General features: G+C 43.5%; 1 protein-coding gene across 3 annotated transcripts; it reads right to left on the bottom strand.

The window, feature by feature from the left end:
* Positions 1-1,673: 1,673 nt before the first annotated feature.
* On the bottom strand, positions 1,674-12,339 carry LOC106571358 (transmembrane protein 200A). Of its 3 annotated transcripts, none has more exons than XM_014144351.2 (2): positions 12,182-12,339; positions 1,674-4,061 (listed from the first exon to the last, which is right to left on the bottom strand). In XM_014144351.2, the coding sequence occupies exon 2, from the start codon at positions 4,039-4,041 to the stop codon at positions 2,542-2,544; it is 1,500 nt and encodes a 499-aa protein (XP_013999826.1). In that variant the 5' UTR covers positions 4,042-4,061; positions 12,182-12,339; the 3' UTR covers positions 1,674-2,541. The 3 variants fall into 3 exon arrangements, with proteins under 3 accessions (XP_013999826.1, XP_013999825.1, XP_013999823.1); XM_014144350.2 differs by lacking the exon at positions 12,182-12,339 and adding an exon at positions 11,784-12,142; XM_014144348.2 differs by lacking the exon at positions 12,182-12,339 and adding an exon at positions 11,313-12,139.
* Positions 12,340-13,143: the final 804 nt, after the last annotated feature.

Raw genomic sequence — 13,143 nt, 5'->3', positions numbered from 1 at the left:
GGAGGAGCTGGAGAAGCACTGCCAGAGCCCTGCAAAATGACCTCCAGCAGGCCACAAATGTGCATGTGTCTGCTCAAACGGTCAGAAACAGACTCCATGAGGGTGGTATGAGGGCCCGACGTCCACAGGTGGGGGTTGTGCTTACAGCCCAACACCGTGCAGGACGTTTGGCATTTGCCAGAGAACACCAAGATTGGCAAATTCGCCACTGGCGCCCTGTGCTCTTCACAGATGAAAGCAGGTTCACACTGAGCACGTGACAGACGTGACAGAGTCTGGAGACGCCGTGGAGAACGTTCTGCTGCCTGCAACATCCTCCAGCATGACCGGTTTGGCGGTGGGTCAGTCATGGTGTGGGGTGGCATTTCTTTGGGGGGCCGCACAAGCCCTCCATGTGCTCGCCAGAGGTAGCCTGACTGCCATTAGGTACCGAGATGAGATCCTCAGACCCCTTGTGAGACCATATGCTGGTGCGGTTGGCCCTGGGTTCCTCCTAATGCAAGACAATGCTAGACCTCATGTGGCTGGAGTGTGTCAGCAGTTCCTGCAAGAGGAAGGCATTGATGCTATGGACTGGCCCGCCCGTTCCCCAGACCTGAATCCAATTGAGCACATCTGGGACATCATGTCTCGCTCCATCCACCAACGCCACGTTGCACCACAGACTGTCCAGGAGTTGGCGGATGCTTTAGTCCACGTCTGGGAGGAGATCCCTCAAGAGACCATCCGCCACCTCGTCAGGAGCATGCCCAGGCGTTGTAGGGAGGTCATACAGGCACGTGGAGGCCAAACACACTACTGAGCCTCATTTTGACTTGTTTTAAGGACATTACATCAAAGTTGGATCAGCCTGTAGTGTGGTTTTCCACTTTAATTTTGAGTGTGACTCCAAATCCAGACCTCCATGGGTTGATAAATTGGATTTCCATTGATTATTTTTGTGTGATTTTGTTGTCAGCACATTCAACTATGTAAAGAAAAAAGTATTTCATAAGATTATTTAATTCATTCAGATCTAGTATGTGTTATTTTAGTGTTCCCTTTATTTTTTTGAGCAGTATATATTTGTATATTTATTTGATTAGGATCTCTAGTATCTGATGCCAATGGCGACAGCTAGTCTTAATTCAGTTCAGCGAATTGAGAACGTAAAAATAGTTATCAGATCCTGACCATTCATATAGCACAGTTTCTGCTGTTCATGTTGACAATATGCAATCCTTGTTTAAATATCATGCTTCCTGGAAGTCACATATGTCTTGGTTGACTCCCCCTCCAGATTGAACCCTCTTATGAGTCTCCTCTCTATTCTGGCAGCTCCCAACTTGGTACTCCCAGAGTTCCTATTGTTCAAGATGGGAATGCTATTCACTTCCTTGATAAAGGGAGGACAGTTTCCCTTCTCAACAGACTCAAAGTTTGTGGGTTGAGAAGGAACATTTTTGAAGAATGTCTCGGTTCATTCACCTTGAGAATTCAATGGACGAAATGAACATCAGAATAACAGACGGGAACTGAGATACTCTGTACTGTTCGACACAGACTTTGTGCAATTATGTTTGTGTTTAAAATGCATGTACTAAGGCCAGGTGACATACTTTTCTGTGAATACATAGCGGATTTTCATAAGGCTGGCGAGAAAAAGTATAGGCTATCATAAAAGACAAATGTTACTCACTGAAAAGCTTCATTTTATTCTGAGAAATGGGTAAACTACATTTACAGGTTAACTCTTTTATTTAAAAAAAAATAGTGTTTGTAGAGAACATTACATTATTAAAAGCTCCATAGCAAAATATCTAGCCAACTCTGGTTCGTACACTGACCAGTTTAAACAAACAAAACTGCCTGTTGCAACAATGCAAAGACGAGAAAAATAAACCACATTTTAGTCATATTGATTTCTGTATCAAGTTCACCTTGAACCTAATTTCAACATTTTGTACAAATTGATTTGCGCTGCAATAATCTCACCGTGTGTGACACAGCCCCTCTTTCTTTAGACTCATTGCAAACAGACGGACTACCTGAGCGCGTCATCCCAAAACAACATGTAATCACACTTACAATTAACTATTCAACACTGACAGTGAACAGCTTGAATTGTGAATTGCAGAAGGATCATGTCACACAAAGAAACACCATTGTTAGAGTTAGGTCCAAGTAGTGGACCATTTACAGTCTGGTCTCAGATCGGTTTGTGCTGTCTTGCCAACTCCTACAGATGTCGAATCTTAATTTGATCAATCATTTGTTGCTGAGAATTTTTCTGCCTAGCAGGAAATACAAAGTTGTAGTATATTCAAGGTTTAAAAAGGCTTCTAAAGTTACCAATGTCCACTTTAAAATGTCAGACTTGATTTGCCCTACTGAAAAATGTATCAACCCCTACAAAAAAAATGGCCATTAATTATAATGCACATTTCCTGGTACTGCAAGAATATTTCCTGCTGTAGCTAACTGGCTCAAATTAAGATCCTACATCTGTATGGTCATTTTTGCAAGACAATACAAACATCTGGGACCAGGCTTTGTAAGAGTTTAAAACCTGGTCTCCGAGCTCCCTCGTTTCATAGTGTTGCTCATGAACTGCTCATCATGTTCAAAGCTGAGGTTATTGTGAGACCTGGAGATCATGAGCAGTTTCTCTTTCTTGGTGTAATCCCGTTTGACTGCTACCTGGGGCAGCTGCAGTCTGTCCATAGGATCCTCCTTGTTCTCCAGCTTCATGTAGCCTTTACTGTTGCTGCGGTCCAGTCGGGGCCAGCTGGGATGTTTCCTCTGCTCTGGCTTCACTGTCAGGGTAGTGGGCCTTCGATCCAGGTCCAGAGACTTGGAGTGAGAAGACAGCATGTGGAGTGAGTTGTTGGAGCCAAAGTCCTTCCGGGCCGCCCCGGGGGACAGGTAGCTCCCACTGGCAGAACCTGGGGACAGAGAGCTACAAGAGGACACAGTGTGGGACTCTGTGGCCGAGTTGCTCCTGAGGAGCATGACACCAGGGGGTTTGTAAGCTTTGGCGATGTCCGCCGGGACAGGCACAGACAGGGAAAGGGACTGCATAGAGGCGGGTCTGGACCTAACCCTCATGTGCTCCAAGTCCTCTGTAATGTTGTCCATGTCAGGCTCATCGATCACACAGTTGTTGAGCTTAATGACAGGCAGGGTAAAAGCGCTGATGGAGGACGAGACGATGGACCTGGTCTGGCATCTCTTGGGGAAGTTGCTCTTCTCATGGCGACTGCCTTCATGCTGCAAGCCAAAGATGGAGCCAGAGCGCTCTCTGCAGAATGAAGGAAGGAGGCCATGCCCCCCTTTGGCCTCGTTGAGAAGACCCTCCTCGTTCTCCGTAGAGCTGGTCCTGCGTGACACCCTCACGTCGTTCCCCACACCGGGGAACCCGAGCAGGGTGTTAGCAGCTAGCTTGGAGGCACACTGGTTCTCATAGGTCCTGACCTCATGCTCCCCATATGGGCCTGAGTAGGCCCCGTTCATGTACTTGTGCTCTTTGATCCGCAGGCTGTGGATGTCGATGACGGTGGAATACATGTCTCTCATGTGGATCACCTTGGTCTCCCGGTCCCTGTTTTCATGCAGGATGGCATTGGCACAGATGAAGATGAAGATACCAATACCCATGGTGAACGGCCCCAGCATCTTCATCTTCTCAGAGTGCAGGTGCTGCTCAAAAAACTGGATCAGCTTACCGCCCTGCTCCTGGGTCACCCTGGTGTCATTGGTGGATAGCTTGGTGTTGGCCGCTACAAGGGGATCTGTGTGTGGCCAGTAGCCCAGCACGGCCATGGCAACACCCACCATCAGGATCAACACACCCAGGATGAGGAAGAACCCAGAGGCAGAGTAGAGGCGGATTTTTCCCCTGACCACCACCACGTCGGCCCGGGTTTTACGCCTGGCCTTCCTCTTCTCCTGGATCTCTCCTGGGGCTGGGGACTGGATGGGCAGGTGGTGCTGGGAGCGGGCAGAGTCCTGCCTCTTCAGTGCAGCAAGATGGCCTGTGATCACTCCCCCAGCTGAAATCATCACTACAGCCGTCTATGGCCCTGTAAAGACAAACAGAGAGGGGGAGTGAGAGGCATCTGGTATGTTTACGGATGTCTGTTCTCTGATTGCTGGCACTGTCTTCCTGGTAATCCCACAGTGGGAAGCAGAGCACCATTGACCTTGCGGTGGCTCCATCAAGCTGGGAACAGCATCTGCAGTTAACTGCTCTCATGCTTGCTTTGGTAATTATGACTGATGACAATTATGTTCTAATATTTGTTCTAGTCACAGCTCATAGGAAACAATTAATTTGGCAATCTGGTGTTTTTCCTCTCTAAAAACGAAGGTGGGTATTTTTGGAAACCAAATGATGATAGAAATGGCTAAATGCATTGTTTGTGAGCAGAAGACTCCAAAGTTAACTGTAATACAGCACTGCCTTTTCTGTTCCAGCTGTGTGGGTCTCTGTCACTCTGCTCTCACTTACACACACACACTCAGTCCCATTTATGCCATCTAAACTCAGCAAAAAAAAGAACCGTCCCTTTTTCAGGATCCGGTCTTTCAAAGATAATTTGTAAAAACCCAAATAACTTCACTGTTAAGGGTTTAAACACCGTTTACCATGCTTGTTCAATTAACCATAAACAATTAATGAACATGCACCTGTGGAACGGTCATTAAGACACTAACACCTTAGAGGCGGTAGGCAATTAAGGTCACAGTTATGAAAATGTAGGACACTAAAGAGGCCTTTCTACTGACTCTGAAAAAAACATTAAAAGAAAGATGTCCAGGGTCCCTGCTCATCTGCGTGGATGTGCCTTAGGCAGGCTGCAAGGAGGCATGAGGACTACAGATGTGGCCAGGGCAATAAATTGCAATGTCTGTACTGAGAGGCCTAAGACAGCGCTACAGGACGGACAGCTGATCGTCCTCTGTTGCAGACCATGTGTAACACCTGCACAGGATCGGTACATCTGAACATCACACCTGCAGGACAGGTACAGGATTGCAACAACTGCCCGAGTTACACCAGGAACGCACAATCCCTCCATCAGTGCTCAGACTGTCTGCAACAGGCTGAGAGAGGCTGGACTGAGGGCTTGTAGGCCTGTTGTAAGTCAGGTTCTCACCAGACATCACCGGCAACAACGTTGCCTATTGGCACAAACCCACCGTTGCTGGACCAGACAGGACTGGCAAAAAGTGCTCTTCACTGCCGTGTCGTGGTGTTGTCTCAACAGGGGTGATGGTCGGATTCGAATGAACGTTACGAGGCCTGTACTCTGGAGCGGGATCGATTTGGAGGTGGAGTTTCCGTCATGATCTGGGGCCGTGTGTCACAGCATCATCAGACTGAGCTTGTCATTGCAGGCAATCTCAACGCTATACGTTACAGGGAAGACATCCTCCTCCCTCATGTGGTACCCTTCCTGCAGGCTCATCCTGACATGACCCTCCAGCATGACAATGCCACCAGCCATACTGCTCGTTCTGTGCGTGATTTCCTGCAAGACAGGAATGTCAGTGTTCTGCCATGGCCAGCGAAGAGCCCAGATCTCAATCCCATTGAGCACGTCTGGGACCTGTTGGATAGGAGGGTGAGGGCTAGAGCCATTCCCCCCAGAAATGTCCTGGAACTTGCAGGTGCCTTGGTGGAAGAGTGGGGTAACAGCTCACAGCAAGAACTGGCAAATATGGTGCAGTCCATGAGGAGGAGATGCACTGCAGTACCTAATGCAGCTAGTGGCCACACCAGATACTGACTGTTACTTTTGATTTTGACCCCTCCCCCCCTTTGTTCAGGGACACATTATTCCATTTCTGTTAGTCACATGTCTGTGGAACTTGTTCAGCTTGTATCTCCGTTGATTCTTGTTCATCCAAATATTTACAAATGTTAAGTTTGCTGAAAATAAATGCAGTTGAGAGAGGACATTTATTTGTTATCTCAGGATGATCATCTAATTTCATAATAAAAGGGGTTTTAAAACTAAGATGCTGTTACTTAGTCCTTTTGCAGAGATCTTCAATTAAAGACTGTAGAATTGATTATGACATTCTTAATGGAGATGATTCAGAAGTGGTCTTTAACTAATTTACAGTAAAAATCCATCCTCAGCACGCACAAGCAGCACCGGTCAGTATTCAGCAGTACATTCATGGGTGGTCTGACTGCCATGCACTTCCATATTTCAATATTTGCCAATGGAGCACCATACCTTAAGAGAAATATGTTATATTTTTCAGAAGGGTATTCTCATTTTTTATTTCACCTTTAGTTAACCAGGTAGGACAGTTGACAAGTTCTAATTTACAACTGCAACCCGGCCAAGGCAAAGCAAAGCGACAGTTACATGGGATAAGCAAACATACAGTCAATAACACAATAGAAAAATCTATAAACAGTGTGTGCAAATATAGTAAGATTAGGTCGGTAAGGCAATAAATAGGCCATAGTGGTGAAATAATTATTTTAGCATTAACACTGGAGTGATAGATGTGCAAGTAGAGATACTGGGGTGCAAAAGAGCAAAAATAAATAACATGGTATCCAATAAAACACCTTAAAAGTTCCAACAATCAGGCTGAAGGCAGGAGAGGTGTAGTAACATGGTGCTTTACCAACAGGTGTGTGGAGTGAATCATTAACAATCTCTGTCAGCACTAACAGGATGTACTGCAGTGTGGACAAGTTGTCATGTTTACACACCATACTCACAACACGGAGAGAGTATGTCCCAGAACCAAACTATAGATCAATGTTATGCAGGGATGAGCAGGTGAACCCAAGTGCAGACTCAGACGAGGAGACGGATAAAGTAACCAAGGTATTTAATGAAAAGCAGGGGTGAGATGGGGTGCAGGCCAGGGGGAGCTCGGGCAGGTCGCAGGGAACCAGGAACTGAGGGGAGTAGGGGCAGGGTAAGCAGGTCCGGAGCGGAATCCAAGGAAGCAGTAGAGCGGGGATCCAGGGCAGGGACGCAAGACTGATGAGACAAGGGACTGGCGACAGGGACCATAGAGCGGACAGAACTGTAGCGGAGAGAAAAGCAGCGTCAGGCTAGGGAAAACAGGCACCAGAGGATAACAAGATCTATGCAGGCACAAATGGCTTGAATTGCAGACTGACTGAGCAGAGGGTACACTCTGGAAGTGGCAGGGCTGAGTATTTGTAGAGGTCTTGATTATGGAACAGGTTGCAGCTGGTGGGGATCTGCTCTGACTCCAGCACACCTGTCTCCACTCACACAATCAGATACACCCACACACAGAGAGAGAGGGAGAGAGCACTGGGGGAGTGGCGGCAGGTTAGGGAGACATAAGATGAGAAGTAGAGGGTGTGGCAGGGGCAGATGTAACACTCTAAAGGGATAGCATTACAGTGCCTATAGAAAGTCTACACCCCCTTGATTTCTTTTCACATTTTGCTGCCTTACATTTTTTTTTATCTAAAAAGCAATTAAATTAGATGTTTTTCCTACAGATCTACACAATCTACACATTTTCAAAGTGAATAAATAACTGAAATATCATAATTGATTAAATATCATAATCATAAAGTCTCCACCTGCCTGAGTTAATACTTGGTTGAAGGACCCTTGGCAGCCATTACAGCATTTTCATAAAAACTCAACTAACTTTGCACGACTCAGGGCAACATACTTCACCGAACAGTTTATTAGGTACACCCATCTAGACACAGAATGGCTAGTCTCAGTCCTGATTAAAAAAAAGAAAATCTGCTTTAAAAAAGAGACAAGGTTTAAATATAACTATCCATCAATGATCCCCAACAACTTTCACTGAACCTAAGCAATTTTGACTAAAACTATGGATATAAAATTGCCTAAGAGTTGTGCAAAGTTGGAAGAATCTTAATGAAAATTATTCACAGCTTAAATGGCTGCCAAATTTGCTTCCACCAAGTGTTAATTAAGGGGGGTGGAGACTTATCCATCTATGATATTCTTTCTGTTTTTTTGTGTTTGGAAAATGTTCTATAACTTTCTTTCACTTTGAAATGTGGAGTAGGTTGTGTAGATCTGTAGGGGGAAAACATCTAATTCAATCCCTTTTTAGATTACATTTTAAGGCTGCAAAATGTGAAAAAAAACGAGGTGGAGCCTTTCTATAGGCATTGAAGATACAGTGTTGCTTGAAAGTATGTGAACCCCTTATTCGATTACAGATTTTTTTGTTTTAACGATGAAATCTTCATTTAATCAGAACCAGTCTTTTTGATCTGACATAACAGGTTCATATTTACCAATACTATATGTTGGTGTAGAGGAAATCATGTGTGTAGTAGGAAAACAACATTAAAAAATAATTAGTGCAAGTGCAAAAATAAGTGAACCCCAAGTTCCATTGGTTAAATCAAGTAGGTAAGTGGAATCAGGTGGGTAAATAATTGTGTACCAAATGAACCAATCAAAGGAGAGATCGTTAGGAAAGAGTTTGGATGGGACTCTGATAAATAGAGATAAGACACCTGGTCAGTTTGGTGTTATCCATCCAGGTGAATGCAAAGCACACCATGCTGAGAGGAAATTAGATATCAGGATGAGGGTAGTGAGAACACATCAGTCTGGGAAAGGCTATAAAATAATCTCAAAAAGATTGAGCTCCATCAGTCCACTGTGAGGCAAATAATTTACAAATGGAGAGCATTTAACAATAATAAATCAGGTAAAAGCCAACCCAAAAATAAGATCTGGAGATTTGCAGACCTCCCTTGCTGCATCTCAGGTAACTGAGCATGCTTCAACAACAACAAGAAGAACACTGAATAGATGCCATTCATGTGAGGGTTGCTAGGAAGAAGCCTAGCAACCCTCAACCCTCGCAACCCTCACTGCTGTCAAAAATAACCAAACTGCCCGTCTTAACTTTGCCAAAGACCACCTGGACAAATTTGAAGATTTCTGGAAGTCCATTCTCTGGACCGATGAGTCCAAAATTGAACTTTTTAGTCAATCAACACCACTATGTTTGGCGAAAACACAACACTGCCTACCACCAAAATAACCTTATCGCAACAGTCAAGCATGGTGGTGGGAATGTCAAGATCTGGAGCTGCTTTTCCTCCTCTGGACCTGGATGACTCCACATCATTAAGGGAACCATGAATTCTGAGGTATACCAGGAGATTCTTGAACAGAACGTCAGGCCATCAGTCAAGGAGCTAAAGCTGGGCCGGAAATGGGACTTCCAACAAGACAACGACCCAAAGCATTCAAGCAAATCTACCAAAGAATGACTCAGGAGAAAGAAGATTTGTGTTTTGGGTTTGCAAAGTTAAAGTCCTGACCTAAATCCAATTGAGATGGTGTCGCAGGACCTGAAGCGGGCAGTTCATGCCAGACACCCCTCAAACCTCACTCAATTGGCTGAGTTCTATAAGGAGGAGTGGGCAAAAATCCCGCAAAACAGATGTCAGAGACTGATTACTGTCTATAGGAGACGTTTACTCCAAGTTACCACTGCTAGTGGAGGTGCCACAAGCTATTGACTGAAGTGGTTCACATTTTTGCACACATCAAATCTGAGTTTCTGTTAAATAAACCACTTTTGTTAAATAAACAATGAAAATGTATATTTTTGTTTCTGTCATTTACTTGGAATGTCTTTATTACAAATTGGGAATTAGATAAGGATTTTATGTTTATTTTAATATTTTATAGCAAAATAATGACCAGCCCTGTAGGGTTCACATACTTTCAAGCAGCACTGTATCAAGTACATACCTCAAGGCACTGCCTTATTAGCTTAAGGTCAATGCACATGATTGCATGGTGAAAATACTAGATGTCATAATATTCGGATCTAGAAAAAGGTATTATTCCCTTGCAGACGGAGAGGAGACTCCTGGGCGAATGCATGACAGTTGTATGACCTGCTTCTCTGACTGCAGCCCCATACCCAGTACCCAGTACCCACCCCCAGCATTAGGTCTATGAGCAGGTGTGGGCGGTGTAACCTTTTGATGTTGGCTTATCTAAAGTTCTCTATTAAATACCAGGATGAGCAGGGGGTGGATGGTAGCAATAAAGAAGAGAGTGCAGTTCCTATCAAATTTCTTTTCTTATTTTTAACAATGTGTTTAGAACATAGAACATTTCTTGAATGCCATGGTTTTGCTCTGTTTTTGAAAAAAACACAAACAGGAAATGAAATAAGAATATGATGCCCTGTGAGGCTATCATAATGATTAACATCAGTGGACATGAAAAGACTTAGGGACCAGTGAAAGATAAGACTGAATAGATGAAAAACCGACTGGTGCTGTCAGTGAATATACATTTATGTTCAGTGATGAGAACAAAACGTTGTCTTCCCAGATTGAAATAATGTGTCAAACCTGAGATAACCAAAATTAACATATTATCAGAAATGCCCTTGCTATTTTGGCAAAGGATTTTTTGACTGCTGCCATGGCAGATGAGACAAGGAGGAGGACCATGGTCAGGTCATTATTGGTGTGGTCGGGGGAGGGGTTGTTCCAGACACAGTGCATAATGTGTGAATAGTGGATACCATGGAATCTTGTGACACTTGGTTGTTCTAAGAGTGAGGAGAGAGCGAGAGAGAGCAGATATATCCTAAGTATGTAACAACCGTTACACTGCAGCCTACTTTCCTATGTAAACTACCATTACACTTATTGTGGTAAGAAACATGTTATGTATGACAAATCCTGTTGTATAGAGAGAGGTATGTTGCCAAGAAAACTCCATGATGATGATAGTCAAATGTGTCAGTAACTTCTAGACAGACGCGAGTGTGTGCGTGGGTGGGCGCAGTTATGGGACCGCTGGTTCCAGGAAAATGAATAATTTGGACAGTAATTCAATACACAATAATATTATCAATCATAACTACATGTTCGCTTGCAGGCTATGCTGCGATATATGTAAAATCTCAAAACACCAGACCAATGTAATATTTGCAGATATCTTCCCATGTTCATAAAAAACGCCTATAGCTCGATTAGGGCATAAATAGTAAATGGTTTAAAACAGCTATGAATAATAGGCTGTGGTAAAACGATGAAAAGGAATTTTGAATTCGCCAGTTGTATGATAGAAGATTAAAGTTGAGAAATCAAAGTGATGAGAAGATATACATTATCTTTGATACGAGCGCAATTGCTCCATGATCCTATCCAGTCTATGGATTCGATTGAGAAAAGCATCCGTTGGTTTAAATGAAGGTTGAAATAGAACCAAACATATCATCTTTACTTTATTAGAGAAGAGGCCATCTAGGCCAATTCATTATTCCTAAAAAATAATGTTACTTACCTGTAAACGAGGGTGCTTCTCTGTAGCTAATGTTATTTGTCCATTACGCATAGGAAAATATAACATAAGCCATGTTTCTCAACACTCATGTTTGACTTGCTATCTCTGTTTGTATTCCCATTACATTTATAATCGGATGCCGACACGAAAAATAATACACATCCAAAGAAACATGAATTCGTTATTTCGCTCCATTTCCTAAACGCGCACCCGGACTGTTGGCCACACGACTGTATAAACTGCTCCAAGCTGCCTGACGCGCGGAGAATGACTATTGTTTTGCTTTTAACCGTCTCAACTTGTTGTCACTGATGCCCGGTGATCCACATACAGTCGGCTCATAAACTTCAGTTTCATGTCCAGAATATAATCAAATATGTTTTCAGTTTAGCCTACTAACTTTCGAGTTGGCTTTGGCAGAAAATCTGCACAGAAACATGTTTTTACATTTCTTATGAAGAACATGCATACTTAAGTCTTCACATCTGGGGGAAAAGCACTGTCCACTTCATAATCCTTTTGGAGTAGAACCAAGATGTATTATCATGTCCACTTTCTATTCCTCCATCGAATGGTAGCTTGTAGATAAACCTATTCTGCAGCATCTTCAAGATAGAGATGGTCCCTTCAACTCGGAATAATGCATTACTGGGGATGGTAGACTAGGCAAGCTTTGTACTCCCAGGTGATGCTTCACTGTAAGTGACGCACAGTGAGACGACAAAAAAATAAACAAGAGAAATCATATTTAAATCATTTATGCTTGGAGAAGTCAATGCATCTGAATAGAATATTACCATAGTAGTGTCCAATGCTTCCAATGCAAAGACAGTAATTGATGCAAATATTGAAAACATGTGGTAACTTACAGTAAGTTCCCTGCATGTTGCTTTCAATCTGGAGATGCAAATGGTTGAGTTAAACCAAGTCCTATGAGGATGGGCATTTATGAACACAATCATTAGGCCTATATATAATGAGATACTGTATGATAATATACCTCCCACTGAATCAAGATGAAACACAATCCCTGTTCATACTGCCTACATGCTGTGATGTGTAAGCACCCTTGGAGTAAACAACCAACTGTAGTTTATTTTAGCAGGAGCAATTATAGGGTTAAAAAAACAAAGATTAGTATTGAAAGTTGCAGATGTTTTAATCTCTGTCATTTCCTGTGTTTATGCAATGCATATCTGGCTCAATGTGATACCAAAAAACAACATTTTGACAGGGGGCTTGAGGGGCTATAGGGCTTAGGTGGCTGGGTTTCTATATTACATTCCTCTACTGTGATACTGTAAAAAAAAACAGGCATATTTTCTAATTTGAAATGGGACTAACCCAACTTCTAGTATTGTTAGGTTCCACTTCAGCCTTTGGGGTTGAGGGGTTGAGAAGGGTTGAAGAGGGGCTGGGTTAGGTCCCACTACTACGCCTGTTCTCTGTCTCCCCACACCTCTGATCCTTGTTAGGAATTCTCAAGGCTTGTTAAATGGGGAGATTGACAGTATGGGGACCTTGATGTTCTGGGTTTTCCAATTGCTCTAAGAGGGAGTGGTTGGTGAACTACGTCAAGGCCCATATGAGAAATGAGTTGGGATGTGTCTCAAATAGTACCCTATTCCCTACATAGTGCACTACTTTAAACCAGAGCTCGATGGGCCCTGATCAAAAGTAAGGCGTTATATAGGGAATAGAGTGCCATTTGAGACGCAGACTGGGTGTGATTACCAAAGAAATGTAACCTATTTCTATGGAATTTACTGGGGAGGAACTCTGCTGTCGAACTGAGGACACTTTTCTAAGTGTGACAGCCTCAGCTCCTTGT

This window comes from Salmo salar, chromosome ssa15 (assembly GCF_905237065.1).
Source record: "Salmo salar chromosome ssa15, Ssal_v3.1, whole genome shotgun sequence".
NCBI lineage: Eukaryota > Metazoa > Chordata > Actinopteri > Salmoniformes > Salmonidae > Salmo > Salmo salar.
This window is presented reverse-complemented; position numbering and strand designations above follow the sequence as displayed.